Source organism: Exophiala dermatitidis (genome assembly GCF_000230625.1).
Source record: "Exophiala dermatitidis NIH/UT8656 unplaced genomic scaffold supercont1.1, whole genome shotgun sequence".
Taxonomy (NCBI): Eukaryota; Fungi; Ascomycota; class Eurotiomycetes; order Chaetothyriales; family Herpotrichiellaceae; genus Exophiala; species Exophiala dermatitidis.
The window spans coordinates 2,887,576-2,902,972 of record NW_008751646.1 but is presented as its reverse complement, the minus strand read 5'-3'; the positions used below and the strand labels follow the sequence as shown (position 1 = coordinate 2,902,972).

Below are 15,397 nucleotides of genomic sequence, written 5' to 3'. Positions count from 1 at the left end.
GGAGAATAGAGTGTGTATGGATGGGTATGGAAATGGAAAAATGGTCGTGTCACAAAAGCAATAAGACGGTGGGACTACTAGAATGCGAGGCGCGCCCGAGAACCGAACCCACGGAAACCTCGATGCAATAGTGGTATAGGATAGGATACAAGGAAGAGATGCAGATGCTGTCGCTAAGACATGGCCGCGAAGCGAGGTTTCGTCGAGCACGGTCGCAGGAGATGTGCGGGAAATAAGCGGTTGATTGTTGTATGTCGAATCAATCCCGCGCGTGTGTTTGTGCTTCATGTGCTCAATCGGCGGCTCACACCGAAATGCGCCGCCGTTCTGCGTGTTCGCTATTTTGACCTGCCGAATGCGGAGGATGGTTCCCCACACCCTAGGTTGCCAGGCAACCGCTGAGAAACTGCTTAGTCATCAGGTTCCTCTTCAAACCTTCAATGCCAGTTCTTGTTGAGCGCACGCTCACACAGCCACACAGCCACACACCCCTCAGTCCTTACATCCACTAGGTACGCTTTGGGGTGGCATGGGGTAAGGTCTACCATACATGATGGAGCAGATCCCACCGCTACAACTCAGACATGAAGCCTGGGAAAACCGCACTATCGGTTATCCAGCTCTCTTGACAGATAGGTCATTTTCTCACTTTCGTCCTTTTGGACACGTTTCGCTTTCGCAGGATCACATCGATGGTTCTATAGAAAGGCTGCGCGTGTAGCATTCTAGCCTCACGCGAGTCTTGCAAGTTCTACAAGTTTAGCAATTCTCTGAATTCTTCGACATGTCCTATCTCCCCAAAGACGCCTTGACTTTAACAGGCGGCTGCTATTGCAAAGCAATCCGCTATCGCATCAATGTGCCAGCATGGGATCATCGTCCTGCAGTTCCCGGTGCGCTAGACACTCCCATATCTCCCAGCGAGAGCGTACCGACGAAACTGCCCGTGGTCGACATCGATCATTGTAACACATGTCGTCAAGTCTCTGGCGCCATGGTTCAATGCTGGTTCATATGTCCTGTGAGTTGGGTAGAGTGGGATCTGCAGCCGAAGCCCTCGCACCCAGACGGGGACCAGGGCGAGCGAGAACACGAGAAAACGATTACTTTGTCCACTCCTGAAGCGGTCGGGCCAGATCGACAAGGCCAAAGCCGGCCATCTACACATGTCGCGCGCTTTTGCTGCACGGACAGAGCAACCAGGGCGTTTTGTTCTCGGTGCGGGACTCACCTGAGCTATCTGAATCATGCCCGGCTGAATACCCCCGCGGCCTTTGTCGATGTTACTGTCGGAAGTTTCGATCGCGAAAGCCTGGAATTGGCAAAGCCGGACCGCCATGGTTGGTGGGATTTCGGGGTTGATTGGATTCAATCTTTGCTGACGAAGGGGGATGGTGGCTTCTTGATCCGGCATCATACGGGAGATTTGACCAAAGCTGTAGAATATTGAGCGGCAGTGCAGTTGGTCAAGATGCTGGTGCTGGGGATATTGATCCTCTGCTAATGGCACTCACAAGCAGCCATGCGGCGGGGGATAGGACAATCATCGACTTTCAGGGAGAGGACAGTCTTATTAGTGTTGTGGCCGCAATGCAGGTAACGGTCATGATATACATTATAAGAAACCTCTTTGTATAATCATCGATGATAGGAAAAATATGCTATTTCGCATATAACAACTACTGGGAACTCTGGGTACGACCAGTGCTGCAAGGTCCGTAACGTAGGTGGCAGACAAGGCTGGACCCTCCTGGCCGATTTCGGAAGTCGGTTGAGCGTTCGTTGATGTCATTTCAATTTATTGCTCGTGTGCGGTCTTCAGGTTCCAATGCAACTTTTGCTCTCGGAGACACTACTATAGCCACACTCGCTCAGCAACTCCCTCACCGCGGACAACACCCGGCCTACTCAGCCTTTGGAGGAGCCCAAGGCAAGGGCTTTTACTCCCGTCCAGGCATGAGTGAGCAAGATGTAGCGCTGTCCGAAGCCACAGAGGGCCAACCACTCGTGGGTTCACTATGGACTCGATCACTAATTGTGCGTTGCTCTGTTACCTCTAGCATACTCCTACGATATCCCTCGCTAACAATCGAATCTATGTAAATACAGGCCGGAGCCGTCGCCGGCCTAACAGTCGACTTCTCCCTCTACCCCCTCGACACGATCAAAACACGACTCCAATCAAACCTATTACACAATAACCATGGCAGCAGTTCAACTTCTCCCACCTCCAGTATCCTCCCCCGGCACACCGTCCGCGGCACCCTACGCAGCATGTACGCCGGCCTCCCATCCGCCATGCTCGGATCCATGCCCTCGGCCGCGTTCTTCTTTCTCGTCTACGACGGAGTGAAACGATCATTAACTCCCACCAATTCAACAACCCCTACCTACGCACACATGCTCGCCTCCTCACTCGGCGAAATCGCCGCCTGTGCAATCCGCGTCCCGACGGAAGTCGTCAAACAACGTGCTCAGGCCGGTCTGTTCGGCGGTTCATCATCGCTCGCCTTTCAAGATATATTGTCCCTACGACATACTGAGGGCTACACCACAATGGTGCGCGAACTCTATCGAGGCGGTGGAATCACAATCATGCGTGAGATTCCATTTACGATTGTCCAGTTTAGTTTGTGGGAGTATTTCAAGGAGGAGTGGTCGGCGAAACAGACCAGAGATAAAACCCGAGAGGAAGGGCATGTGACGGCCGCGGAGAGTGCTGTGTTTGGGAGTGTTGCGGGTGCGGTTGCGGCGGGGTTGACTACGCCTCTGGATGTTTTGAAGACGAGGATCATGCTGGCTAGGAGGGAAACAACCAAGCCTGTGACCTCAGGAGGCACCGCAACTGCTGATACCACCATTGGTACTGGTCCTGTCAGAGCAAGAGCAGGCCCCGTCAAAGTCCTACAAGATATTCTGAAACAAGAAGGCCCAAAGGGCTTGTTTCGTGGTATCGTGCCCCGGATCGGCTGGATTAGTACGGGCGGCGCCATCTTTCTGGGGACGTACCAATATGTTTGGAACATGCTTGCTTCGGAGCAACAACCAAAAAGTCTTGCTGGGGGTGGTGGTGATGTATAACCCGCAGATTGGGGAACTCTCAGCAAACCAACCACTGTATACTTGAATATCATGGTCGAATGATCGGAATAGACAGAACCTAATGTACTCGTATATTGTTTGATTTTTATTCGCTAGGTACAACTACATATTCCAAGGCCTTGACAATCAATCCATCCCCAGATCAGATACCAAGTCGCATCAAAATATACAGGAATACAGAGTAGGCACATATCTACCAGTCCAATCCCTGACGACCAGGGCAGGACACCTTTTGGATCTTTTTTCTTATCCTTCCTTTTCTCCAGTTTCATAACTTCGTGCATGATCATCATCCATTATAATCTTCCCCCACACCCAGACCCGGATTCGGAGTCGAGAGCCACTTTTCTCTCCAGTAAGTTGTACATGCCATCGACATCAAGGCAGTTTCCAAAGTGCCAAAACCAAATCATACCAGATCAGACTAGGTCAGTAGTACATTTCGTCATCAAATGTCATCATGTTGGTCGGGGGCCGTTTCTGGCGGTTCTGATTTTGCCCAGTGGCATCAGGCCCGAGAATACCAAAGCTTTGTTTAGAGACATTGTTGCCCATTGACATTGCCATGTCCAAGGGCACATTTATGCCGATCCCATCTTGCATACCGTTGGCAACGACACCGGGGGTTATTCCATAATGAGTGCTAGTACTCTCGGGGTAGTGCCCGGCGTAACTATCCACGCCGATGCCGATACCTTCTACCACTCCAGGGGTATCGTATGCAGAGTACCGCGGTTGCTGTAGCGGCGCAACGCCGCCACCGGGATAAGCCGGAGAGTTGCCGGTTGTCGTGTCGGGATGGCTGCCACTGCCGTCACGAGCCTGATGGTTGTCCTCATCGAAGAAAGACAGGTCGAGACTACCCCAGTCCTGCTGGGTATCGGCGACACCGCCGCCGTCTCCTCCCCAATTGTCGAACCCGACAGCTAGCTGGTTCTGATCGCGGAAGAACCATTCTTGCGTCTCCTCAAGTAGGCTGTCAATCCCGCCGTTGCTATTGCCGCCGAAAAGCTTGGCTGTCGTCGCGTTCGACGGGTTGCTGGATCCAGCTGCTCCTCCTCCTCCTCCCACAGCCTGGGCTACAAGGCCTCGGGAGGTATTCGCCAGTCGCGCCTGGTGTGCGTTCCACGCATCCTGCTGGGCTTGGGTCAGATACGTCAAGACCGACGACGGCGGGATCTGACGGTTGCCGTCGAGACGCAGGTCCGCAGCCGCTTGTGGAGGTAACGACATGCTGCTAGATGATTGACGTGTAGCGATCGTTTCCGCAAGCGGAGGTAGTGTTGCGGCAGAGGAAAACCCAGCGACCATGACTGGGAGGCTACCAGTTGAAGGTTGTATTGAGTAACGCTGACGTTGTTGCTCGTGCTGCTGTATATTCTGGGCCATCAGGTCCGGCAGAGGCGGCGATGCCATCTGCTTCGCCATGCTTACAAGTGTCGGAGGTGAGATGGGTGAGGGCGTATTCTCGGTGACATTGGCCCATTTGCTTTTGATCCGCGTGTACACCACTTCTGTCTCTGCGGGCATTTCAATTTTCCATCGCTCAGCACAGAGCTGCAGCACTCGGAGGGTGCGGCGTGCCGCCGTCCAACACTCTCCCATCTCCTCCAGATGTTTAACGCCGTGGATAATGTCTCGTCGCGCATTCTTGTCCGGCAAATTCAGTAGATGGATCGTGCATGCTGAGTGGGCAATGTAGATGGCAATGTTGCAAATTTGGCGTAGCCCATGGCTGCGTTTGTACAGCCGCAACAGTTTCGATATGGCAGCGGCGCCTTGTGCACAGTACTTGCGCGGGGACACATGTGCCGGCAGAGGCGAGGTCGATCGTGTGTACCTCAAGAACGGCCGGTATAGATGAATATACAGTAGTTGGAAAAACATGCTACAGTCGTGTCAACCAACCTCAATCAAAACTTGAACTTGATGCGGTAGAACAATCACTTACTGCATGAGCAGGACTTGGGGCAGCTGCCCTTCCCGAGGCTCAAACTCGGAGGGCAATGCTTGTTTCCATGCTTCGAGCCTCGTGTGCAGATCAGTCAGCCTTTTAAGCTCGGCTTGTTTGCTCAAGGGCTTGTCGCGGTGTTGAGGGTTATAGAATGAGGTCAGAAGGTCGCTCGAAATCTCGGCCAGTTTCGACAACTGCAATGCCACAGCTCTGGTACGCGCGGGTTGCGCATGGAGCTGAACAATCCCCGAGTCTGTGTATGCCGACCAGATCTCGCTGTCCTCGGATGGAAAAACCTCTGGTTTCTTGACCGTGATGTTGGGCATTTGCAGCTGCGGCTGTCGTCCTAGGTAATTCGACCAACACCTGAAGAATGTTTAGACAGAGAAAAGAGAAACCAGGATTGGACACAACGTACTTGTCAAATAGAAAGCAACCCCAAAACGTGATGCGCCGAGCATCGATATCTTCGGCTGCCAGTCGAGATGATTCATTGATGGGAGCGGCATCAACATTCAATCCCAGGTCACAAGCCATGCGGAAACTCATGCCGCTGTATACCCACCCCTTACTTTCGCGACCACAGCCGGCTTCCCTCACAGACATCAAAGCCAGCGCTTGCACAGTGCAGATCTTGGCGTTAGCAAACTCGTCATTTTCGTACAAGAGTCTCTTGGCCTCGGCAAAGAAGTGGTCGCCCGTGGTGGATGAATCGTCTGGATCTGCTCTCGCTGAGGGCCGAGTGGAAAAGTGGCATCCCAGCGCAAGCATGACATTGACCAGGAGCGGGGAACAGTACTGCGAGGATTTGCCGGTCAAAAAGTCACGGTAGAAGAGTTCCTTCGCCAGAGTGGTGAAGAAGGCATAGTGCCAGCAAAAGTACATGTTCATGAAGTGGAGTATCAACTCTGGGTCCTGGGTCACCGTTGTCCAAGACAAGATTGCTTCTGCTCGAGGTTCAACCACGTGTTGTTGCGGTCCAGGTGGACTTCTACTATCCCTTGACTGTTCGTCCTCCGGGAGCCATATGAGGTTGGACGTCCCGCCGATGAATTTCACCGACCCGTCCAGCATCAAGTCGCCCATTTTCCCCGAGAGCTCGGCCTCGAATTTGGGGACCATGGCAGCGTCGTCGATGTACCCTGGTGAGTCGGGCGGTTCTTCCTGCAAACCTTTCTCTTGGGCTGTTATGCTAGCGGCCAATTCTTCGAGATTGTCGCATGTTCGTATTTGATGCACCAAGTCCATCACGTCGTCCTCGTCCGCATCCAAGATGGCCTGAATGAGTACTTGCAAGGTAGAGTTCTTCGCCTTGGAACCGGCGACATCTTTCTTGTACACGCCTTTGCGTCGATTATCAGTATGAGGCGCGTATACGCATTCGGTCATGTAAACTGAGGCGCATGCAGCACACTTGGGCAGATTCCCATCGCATTTCGACTTGCGCTTGCGACATGCTATGCATGCAGTACTGACGCAGCGTCTCTTTGCAGATGCCGCTGCGTCATTGTCTTTTTCTTTGCTCTTCTTCTTGGTCCTGGCTGAGCCCGAGGCCGAAGCCGAAACCGAAGCGGTGGCACCAGATTCCAAAGCCTCTGCAGGATCCGTCTCCAAAGCCGGAGGAGTCTGCTCTGGTAGCTGCTCCGACTTGACACCTGTTTCCATTGCGATTGTAGTGTAGCATATGAGATCTTATCGGCATCGGCCTATCGTGACATTGATACTGATCGCACAGCCGCAGGAGGAGCACGAGATCCGAGCAGAAAGCGCACACCGATCATTGCACATTGGTTGCTGGGAGTTGAGAACCGACAGGCCCAGGCGATATGGCACCGATTTCGTCAGTCCATAGACTTGTACGAATGGGTTGGCTTGCACGGTCTCGGGGTGGTATGGGCTCGAGGGAGAGGCAGTCAATGGAGGGATCTGGATCTGGATCTTGTGGAGCGAGACTGATAACGAACGCGGGGACTTGGAAAAAGGTCTTATGTCTGGTATGGTAGCGACAGTAGGTACTTCGGGGCACACTCGTCTCTGGCAACAATCTTTAAATTCGAATCGGCCAGATGGAGGATCTATAACAAGACTTCGTGTAAGCGGCCGAATGCTTTCAATTGAACTACATGTATGTACTATTGCTAGTACCGCCAATAATGTCGGTGGATTTGTTCGAGTCACAGTCCCGCCGAGGGTCAAACTATTTGTACGGTAAAATCCGCAATTTGAACCCTCGTCGATTACATCAGCATAACTTGACATCTAAGGTCTGGCCTCCTCGTTACAGTTCCAGTGCAGGAGGCCCGCAATCAGGATCGAGTCAGATGGGAGGCACAGTGGAACGGTTTGCATGGAATTGAGGATGGTATCGTTCCTCTGGTATCTGTCTCAAAGCAACAGAAAAGCCCCCTCCAGTGCCTAAAATCGCTGTATAGAATAGCCAATGCAAAGTTCATCTCAGCAAGGTCATCTCATAAGCCCGATGCCGTAAATTCTTCATCTTTGTGAAGTCCAGGCCTCCGTATTCTCCTTGTCATTTGTTTGTTCATTGATCATCGCGCACCCCACACCAGAGCATGTCGCCCATGAACGTGCCATTTCATGGCAGCCCGAGCAAGGCCTTGCTGTTCTCATAGACAATGTAACTTATGCTCACGGCCGGTGCCACCTTCATCAGATTTGGTGTTACACCTTTGAAAAGTCCCCTGTATCCTTCTCCTTGGATGGTCTTCACAGTGACATCCCAGATGCCCGTGTATGTCGGTGGGTGCAGGACTGTCCCTTGAGCTTGCAGTCTCGTCCTCAGCAAGTTGATCGGATACACTGCCGTGGCACTGATCGCTCCAGATGTCGCTCCGATAAGACCGGTGACAAAATTGTTCATGTCGACATCGTCTTCATGGCATCGAGCCTTCTTGGCCTTGCGCGCTATGACAAACCGTTTGCAGTTTTCGAAAATGAATAGGTCGATGGCACTGTAAGGAAACATCCCAGCAAGTCCCATGCCTATTCCACGGTAATAAGGCTTCAGTCCTCCCTGTTTCCACATTTTCTTTGCTGTTTGAAGGATGAGGGCGTTGCCATGTAGGCCGCCAGCCACAGTTTCGCACTGCATTCGACTGTGGAAGTGTGGTCAGTGGGTGCTCATATGCCAGAATAGATCGGTAGGGCAGGTCACTCACAATTTCAACGTATCCAGGGGGTAGACGACACACTGAGAAACGACGCCTCCAAAGCCACCAGCGAGAAATTGTGATGTGGGATGCAGGTGCTTTGGATCTGAGCCTTCCAAACGTGCAAAAGCCCGCTTTGCCGCCTCGTACGCCCCAAACTTGATGGCCGATTCAGGCATGACTTTGACAACGTTGAGGCCGTTTCCGGCGAATAGACTGCGCATCCCACCGGCCGCCCAGAGATCTTTGCACGCATCGACGAGAGGCCTGCCAAAGTTTTTGATGGCTTGGACGGGGCTCCCTTTCTTGACCGCTTCCACGGCCGCCTGCTTGGGGCTTGTCTGGGCGATCAGATACACCTTAAGACGGTCCAACGGGGCCGTCACCGTCCGCGAGACCATCCCTGCTAAGCCACCAGCTACAAAGTAGCCTGGGGGCGGGAGAAAATCTGTCAGCATTGTCAATCTCGTTAGACACTGACACTGTAAGAGAAATGGTTGTCCGGAAGGAAGAAGAGTCGACAGGAAGGGGTGAAAAGAAGAGTCGACTATGGGAGTGCAACAAGGGCAAGATCCATAAGCCTCGCGGCTGAAGGTCAAGTGAGTCTAGAGTGACGCGGGAGGACCGCTTGTGTTCTGATCCTGCAGTACCCGGGGTTCAATAACGGTGGGGAGTGTGCTCATACCAAATCCTTTGAGAGTGTCATTGATGGTAACGTCGCCCTCCTGGTTCACATTTGCAGTTGCAGTGTAATAGCTGAGGACGGCACCGAGACTGGAGCGGCCGCCCGGGAGGAAGAGCAAGAAATTCCTGCAGGGCGTTAGAAACGCAACGGTGAACAGTGCAAGTCTTTAGACATATGCTCACCTCCACTCCTCAAAACTGATCTCCCCATCATGATTGGAATCCACCTCATCAAAGAACTGGTCCAACTTGGCGTTGCTGATGGTGATGCCCGCACGCGCAAATGCGGAACGCAACTCATTCTTGTCCAGGCCGCCACTTTGATCTTTATCTATGCTTTGAAACAACTGCCAGAGTTCTCTCTCAGCGTGCTCCACAAACACTCTGAACTCATTGTACTGGATCCGTCCATCCCCGGACGTGTCGACAGCCTTGAGAAGGTCGTGAAGGAGCTCGTCGGCGTTCTTGAGAGGGTGGTCGAGGGTGCGGAGGCCTTTCCGCAGACCATGGACATCGAGCTGGCCCTCATTGCGGGTGTCCAGAGTCCGCCACAGATCTTGAATCCGCTGATCGCGGCGCTCATGGGACTCTCCGTTCATGCTACGCCTTGTGTGGTGGGTACGACGACTATCTGTGAGGGAGCATGGCTGTTGTAGACCTCACCAGCCGGGCGGTCGGCAGCGGTCGTGGCAGGTCGAGGGATGTGACGTTGAATGCAGTGGCAGACGAAGGTCCTACACCTTCTGAAGCTGTGATGGCTGGCAAGGGGCCTCGTTTGCAGAGGGGACTTTGCAGGAAAAGATGTTTTTGTTTCGAGAGTGGAGCTGCGAATCGAGGTTTCGGATGATGGACGTCGACGCAGCCACTTGCTACTTGGATCTCCTGTGCTCTGCTGGATGTGACGTTCAAGTTCTGCGAACCAATGGGCCGCCAATTCGAAGCGGTGTCGTTGGTGGTTGATTGGTGGTTGATTGGTGGTGTGCTGGTGGGGGCCCATTTTCTCTCTCAGCTTTTCCCATCCCGAAGCCAGCCAGTCAAATGCCTCGGTCATCGCAGAGCCTCGCCAGGAGCAGCGGCTCCTCTTTTGGCAAAGAAGATTGCCGTTTTACAGCTGGACCAGCTTTATGGACTAGCGCGCCCTCTAATTATTCTAGCGTACCTAGCGCTCCTTGGGCCCTCTAAAGCGCCCAAGCACCTCTCACCTCGTCTCCTCTGGGTCGATCGTGGTACAACTTTGTATACTTAGATGAGCCTCCACTCTCCCCGCCTCGGCCTAGGTTGCGAATAGAATGAAACCTTATGCGCACCGGCCGTTTCCTGACCGTTCAATTGGGACCTTGAGACGGATCATAGCCGTGTTTGGGGCCCCGTACGGCTCCGAAATTGATGTCGAACATTCCTGGCCATATCACGAAATCCGGAGTATTGAACGGTTGACAGGTTGCGCAATGAAGATGGGAATTGACGACGTTGTTGTATATGGCTGGCATCGAGGACAATATGAAGGCATACAAGAAGGCGAGATGGTGCTCGCAATGTCTGAAAAGAACCAAGTCCTTCGACCACAGAGACCAGGGCGAGCACATAGTACCTGGATAATCACAGGCGCACTATCCAGGTAACCAGGCGGTACTTTTTTCCTCCCACTTCACAGCTACCGTAGCCACCATGGCGCCTCGAACGTTGTCCAACTTTGACAACATCATCCTCAACACAGACACATACAAGCATTCGCACTGGAACCTGTACCCGCCCGGGACCAGCCATGTGTCCAGCTACATCGAGTCCCGTGGAGGGATATACCCGGCACACCTCTTTATTGGACTGCAAGCCTTCATCAAGAAGCATCTCTTGCGACCGGTGACCATTGACGACATCGACGAGGCCGAGATCGTCACACGCCAGCACCAAATCCCATTCAACCGAGCCGGCTGGCTGGGGATCGTCAACGACCACAACGGCTACTTGCCTGTTGAGATCGAAGCCGTTCCCGAAGGCACTGTGCTGCCCATCAAGAACGTCCTTGTGCAGATCGTCAACACGGATCCCAAGTATCCCTGGGTCACGAGTTTCATTGAGACTGCCCTGCTTCGAGCGATCTGGTACCCGACCTCAGTGGGAACCATCAGCTGGCTGGCCAAACAGCTGATCCGCGAAGCCCTCGACAAGACATCCGACCATCCTGAGATTCTCCGAGACGTATTGCAGGACTACGGTGCGCGAGGCGTGAGTTCGCAGGAGTCAGCCGCGATCGGCGGCTTGGCCCATCTCGTCAACTTCCGACAAACCAACACGATTTCCGGCTCTCTGGCCGCAACGCTGTACTACAACGCGCTGAACCCGGCCATCTCCCAACCCAACTCGGAGCACTCGACCGTCACGGCATGGGGACGAGAGAAGGAATGGGAGGCCCACGCCAACCTAATCGAGCAGTACAAGGGGTGGGCGTTTGTCGTTGCCGTGTCAGACTCTTACGATCTCGAGGGCGCGGTCAACGACATTTTCGGCACGAAACTCAAAGATGCAGTTATCCAGAGCGGTAAGTGGAAGAAAAATGGTCCTCCCTTTTTCCTTCCTTTAAAATTGGAGAAATGCTAATTTTGTTTTCCTACAGGAAGCACAATCCTAGTCCGTCCCGACTCGGGCGATCCCGCCACCGTGATCTCCGAAACCCTTGAAGGCCTGATCAACAAGTTCGGCTCGACCACCAACTCCAAGGGCTACCGCGTGCTACCAGACTACATTCGTGCGGCTCAAGGTGACGGCCTCACGCTCGCCACGCTGAAAGAAATCTACGCCGAGCTCGACCGCCGCCGCATCGCCGCCGACAACATCTACTTGGGTATGGGCGGTGGTCTGCTGCAGTACATCAACCGCGACACTCTTGCTTTCACCCAAAAGGCGAACGCCATCAATATTAATGGCGAATGGCGCGACATTTACAAGCAGCCCAAATCCGACAATGCAAAGACCTCCAAGCGCGGTAGGTTGGCCCTCGTCATCCGCGACGGCGAATATAAGACGATCCGTAAGGAAGAGCAAGTCGAGGGGGATGTCAATTTGCTCCGTCCGGTGTTCCGCAATGGGAAGTTGCTTGTCAATCATAACTTTGAGGATATTATCGAGAGAAGCGAGAAGCCGGTGCCGCGGTGGTATTATGAGCCTGTGTGGGCGGAGAAAAAGGACCTGGTCAATGGGTCAAAATAGGCTTGCTTACTACGAACTTTGGGTAGAGTGAGACTAGGTGGTGCTTCTTTGAAGAGTGTGGCTTCAACAGGATTGCCTAAGGGACTTGTCAAAAATAAGAAAATTGGTTTGCTCGGTACTATATGTATATTCTCCTGAAATCACGATGTTTTCTGACCGCAAGAAAATATTACTTCCGTTTTAACATACTACCTACCTTTGCTCCTGATAATAGGCGCAGCTGTGCTCGCTGACCATGCACCCATGCTAACAACTAACTTTGTACATCCAGTTTGTTATTGGCAGCCTCTGCTGGAGCCTGAATTGTCATTGACCGCCACGATTGTTATGTTCTCTGGGGTAACTTAGGCTGGAACTGACTCGGCTTTCAGTACTACCTAGGTATACAGGAAAGTTGTGTGTCTTGAGTCAAAACCCCCAATCATTGATTCTGAGACAAGACATTTTTTATTTTCTACCCAGCAAGCAGCGAACTGTACGTCTGGAGGTTTATGACACCTGGTTCTAATCAACCATTTATTTATCATCCAACTTCCAAGTCCACCCAGCCTCATCGAGATTCCTGCCCTTTTCCAACACAACTCTCTCCATATTCGCGCGATACTCTTCAATGGCGACCGCATACTTTGGAATAGTGACGGCCAGAATACGGATCGCTAGTAAACCAGCATTTGTGGAATTGTTGATTCCGACCGTTGCGACGGGGACGCCTCGCTAGAAGAAATTACATTAAACTCAGACAACCCCAAATAGGAAGCTACACTTACCGGCATCTGCACAATCGAATGCAACGAATCAACACCATCCAGCGTCGGCCCCTTAACAGGAATTCCAACCACAGGCAAATTCGATTCCGAGGCGACCATCCCCGGTAAATGAGCAGCACCGCCAGCCGCGGCAATGATGACACGGACTCCGCGGGCATCGGCCTCCTTGCAGAAGTGGTTCATTAGCTTCGGGGTGCGATGGGCTGAGACGATATGGACTTCGAAGGGAACCTTGAACTGGTCCAAGATGCGCGCGGCGTCGCGGACGCTCGGGAGATCGGAGTCCGAGCCCATTAGAACAGATACAAGTGGTAGGGGATGCGACTTGGGCGGCTTGGGGATTAACGGGTCGTCGGTAAAGGCTGACGGTCCGGAGCCCAAAAGTTGATGGATTCGGTCGTTCACATCGGCGTCCGATAGGCCCACGACGGTGATGTGGCCTACTTTGCGGCCCTTGGGCGAGTCGGATTTCCCTGGTGCCTCTTTTTTGCCGTATAAGTGGACGGTTGCGCCTTTGGTGGCGAGGGCGCGTTGGACGACGGCGCGGACTTCGTCTGCTGAGTCGGGTGTGGAGCGCAAGTTTAGCGTTGTTGCAGAAGGGACTTTCAGGTCGGTGCTGCCGATTGGAAGGGACAGGATTGCTCGGAGGTGGTTTTCGTACTGGGATGTTTCGGATGCTTCGACGGTGTGGTGCGCTGAGCTGTGTGGACGAGAGGCGATTTCGTGGACGAGCAGGTTGCCTAGAAAGAGTCACAAGAGTTGTTTATCAACGATACGGCTCTTTTAGCGCGATACAGAGGGTCGCGATAAGTGTCTTACCGTTGGCCGACAGAAAGAATTCGACGCCAAAAACACCAACGGCACCATCGCCCAGTGTGCTGACAGCCTTTTGCGCCAACACCTCTACTTGGCTGGCCACATCCTTGCCGCCTTGTCGGAGAGGCGCACGAACGAGGTGTCCTATCTTGCCGGCCTTGACGTTCTCGACGGCGCCGTAGCTGTGAATCTCACCCTTGACGGTGCGGACGACAACAACGACAATTTCGTGCTCCACATCAGGCACATACTGCTCGGCATAGAGTGGACCACCCAGTGCGCTTAGGGTTTTCACAGCTCGCGGTACATCGGCGAGATCGCGCACGACAAAGTTTCCTCGACCGTCATATGCTTGTCTGCGAGCCTTAAGCAGGAAAGGCAAACCAAGCGATTTGGCCGCTTGAGTGATAGTTTCCGATGTCGTGTCTGGAAGATCAACGAACTCGGCCACGGGGACGTTAGATGCGCGCAGCAGCTTCTTTTGAGAGAGCTTGTCTTGCACTATTGCCAAAGTCTCGGGCGACGGGTAGATTTCAATGCCCTTGCCCAGATGGCCGCCGGTGGTGCGATACTGATCGCGTAGTTGGAACAAGGCCTGAACATTGACATGTTCGATCTCGACAGTGAGCACATCTGCCCGCTTGGCAAGGGCATGAATGTCGTCGGCATTCGAGTACGAACCATCTACGTGGGCTAGGGTAGGGTGCAGAAGCGCCGGGGCGCTAATCTGCTTGGCCGGAGATGCCGGTGAGGGATCGAGCACGACCAGGGGAATGGCAAGTCGACTCGCCGCCTCACTGAGCAATCGGCCATATTGACCGCCACCTGCGACAGTAAATAATTGTCGGCAAAAAGGAGAGACAGGGCAGAGTGACCGATTTTACTTACCCAGGACACCAACCACACGGTCTTCAACCGAACCAACAACACGGTCAGCCATTTTTCCTTTGTGTTCCTGGATCTAGCTAAGATAGGGCAGACAGGGGGGCAAGACACAGGTTGAACAAAAGACAATGATAAACAAAAAAGGGGGCATGCCCTTCAGTACATGTCCAGAGCCAGAGCCCCGGATTGCATAATCATGCCCGGTGTCTTACCGTGGAGTCGGTTGATCAATCACACCATATTGCACAATCAGTGCCGTCGAGCTCGCCATCGATCAGGCACGAAGATCCAAATTTCCACAGCGACGGGCTAGGGCTGTCTCGCTTAGAGACTCGGGGTCGCGCTACACCTTGAATGAGGTGAGGACCCGAGAGTCTGGTGCTGAACCAGCATACTGTACTCATGTTCTCTCCGTAGAGATTGGCTCGCTCCGTCATAGTATATTGTTCACCCCTCGCCTTGTGGGTTGACGGCTTGCACAGCACTCGATCATGCGGTCAAACACATGATCTCCTCCTGGTGACTCCTTGAGATAGCGAGAACTGTAGTGTCTCAACATCTCATATCTATTAGGAGTGAACCGTCGGAACCCAATGGACTGGATGGGAGGGCGAGTGCGAGTGTGGAGGGTGTGGAGGAGAACAACTTCGGGCAGACGTTGCACCCAAGCTTCGACACTAAAATTGTCGCGGCTCCACCAATTTTCCGGTGCCGGCCCAGCGGGTCTAGTACATGCTAGTAACTCAGCACCTTTTGCGCTAGTAAAAGCTAGTGAGTAGCGTAGTTCTAATCTATCTTACTGTAAAAGCGGC

At 53.2% G+C, this 15,397-nt stretch overlaps 6 protein-coding genes across 6 annotated transcripts; 3 read left to right on the top strand and 3 right to left on the bottom strand.

Moving 5' to 3' along the window:
• Positions 1-516: 516 nt before the first annotated feature.
• HMPREF1120_01051 (uncharacterized protein) lies at positions 517-1,718 on the top strand. The gene has a single exon (XM_009155057.1). The coding sequence runs from the start codon at positions 785-787 to the stop codon at positions 1,448-1,450; it is 666 nt and encodes a 221-aa protein (XP_009153305.1). The 5' UTR covers positions 517-784; the 3' UTR covers positions 1,451-1,718.
• Positions 1,719-1,791: 73 nt separating this feature from the next.
• Positions 1,792-3,287, top strand: HMPREF1120_01050 (MC family mitochondrial carrier protein). The gene is made up of 2 exons (XM_009155056.1): positions 1,792-2,037; positions 2,110-3,287. The coding sequence occupies exons 1-2, from the start codon at positions 1,957-1,959 to the stop codon at positions 3,079-3,081; spliced, it is 1,053 nt and encodes a 350-aa protein (XP_009153304.1). The 5' UTR covers positions 1,792-1,956; the 3' UTR covers positions 3,082-3,287.
• Positions 3,288-3,531: 244 nt separating this feature from the next.
• HMPREF1120_01049 (uncharacterized protein) lies at positions 3,532-6,721 on the bottom strand (the record flags this gene model as incomplete). Its single annotated transcript, XM_009155055.1, has 3 exons — positions 3,532-4,990; positions 5,054-5,422; positions 5,475-6,721. The coding sequence occupies 3 exons, from the start codon at positions 6,719-6,721 to the stop codon at positions 3,532-3,534; spliced, it is 3,075 nt and encodes a 1,024-aa protein (XP_009153303.1).
• Positions 6,722-7,652: 931 nt separating this feature from the next.
• Positions 7,653-9,509, bottom strand: HMPREF1120_01048 (MC family mitochondrial carrier protein; the record flags this gene model as incomplete). Its single annotated transcript, XM_009155054.1, has 4 exons — positions 7,653-8,172; positions 8,236-8,814; positions 8,842-9,036; positions 9,094-9,509. 4 exons carry the CDS (start codon positions 9,507-9,509, stop codon positions 7,653-7,655), a joined length of 1,710 nt encoding a protein of 569 aa, XP_009153302.1.
• Positions 9,510-10,085: 576 nt separating this feature from the next.
• On the top strand, positions 10,086-12,306 carry HMPREF1120_01047 (nicotinate phosphoribosyltransferase). Its single transcript, XM_009155053.1, has 2 exons — positions 10,086-11,449; positions 11,525-12,306. The coding sequence occupies exons 1-2, from the start codon at positions 10,579-10,581 to the stop codon at positions 12,115-12,117; spliced, it is 1,464 nt and encodes a 487-aa protein (XP_009153301.1). The 5' UTR covers positions 10,086-10,578; the 3' UTR covers positions 12,118-12,306.
• A 327-nt stretch (positions 12,307-12,633) lies between these two features.
• HMPREF1120_01046 (uncharacterized protein) lies at positions 12,634-14,640 on the bottom strand (the record flags this gene model as incomplete). The annotated part of the gene is made up of 4 exons (XM_009155052.1): positions 12,634-12,831; positions 12,885-13,624; positions 13,704-14,525; positions 14,589-14,640. The coding sequence occupies 4 exons, from the start codon at positions 14,638-14,640 to the stop codon at positions 12,634-12,636; spliced, it is 1,812 nt and encodes a 603-aa protein (XP_009153300.1).
• Positions 14,641-15,397: the final 757 nt, after the last annotated feature.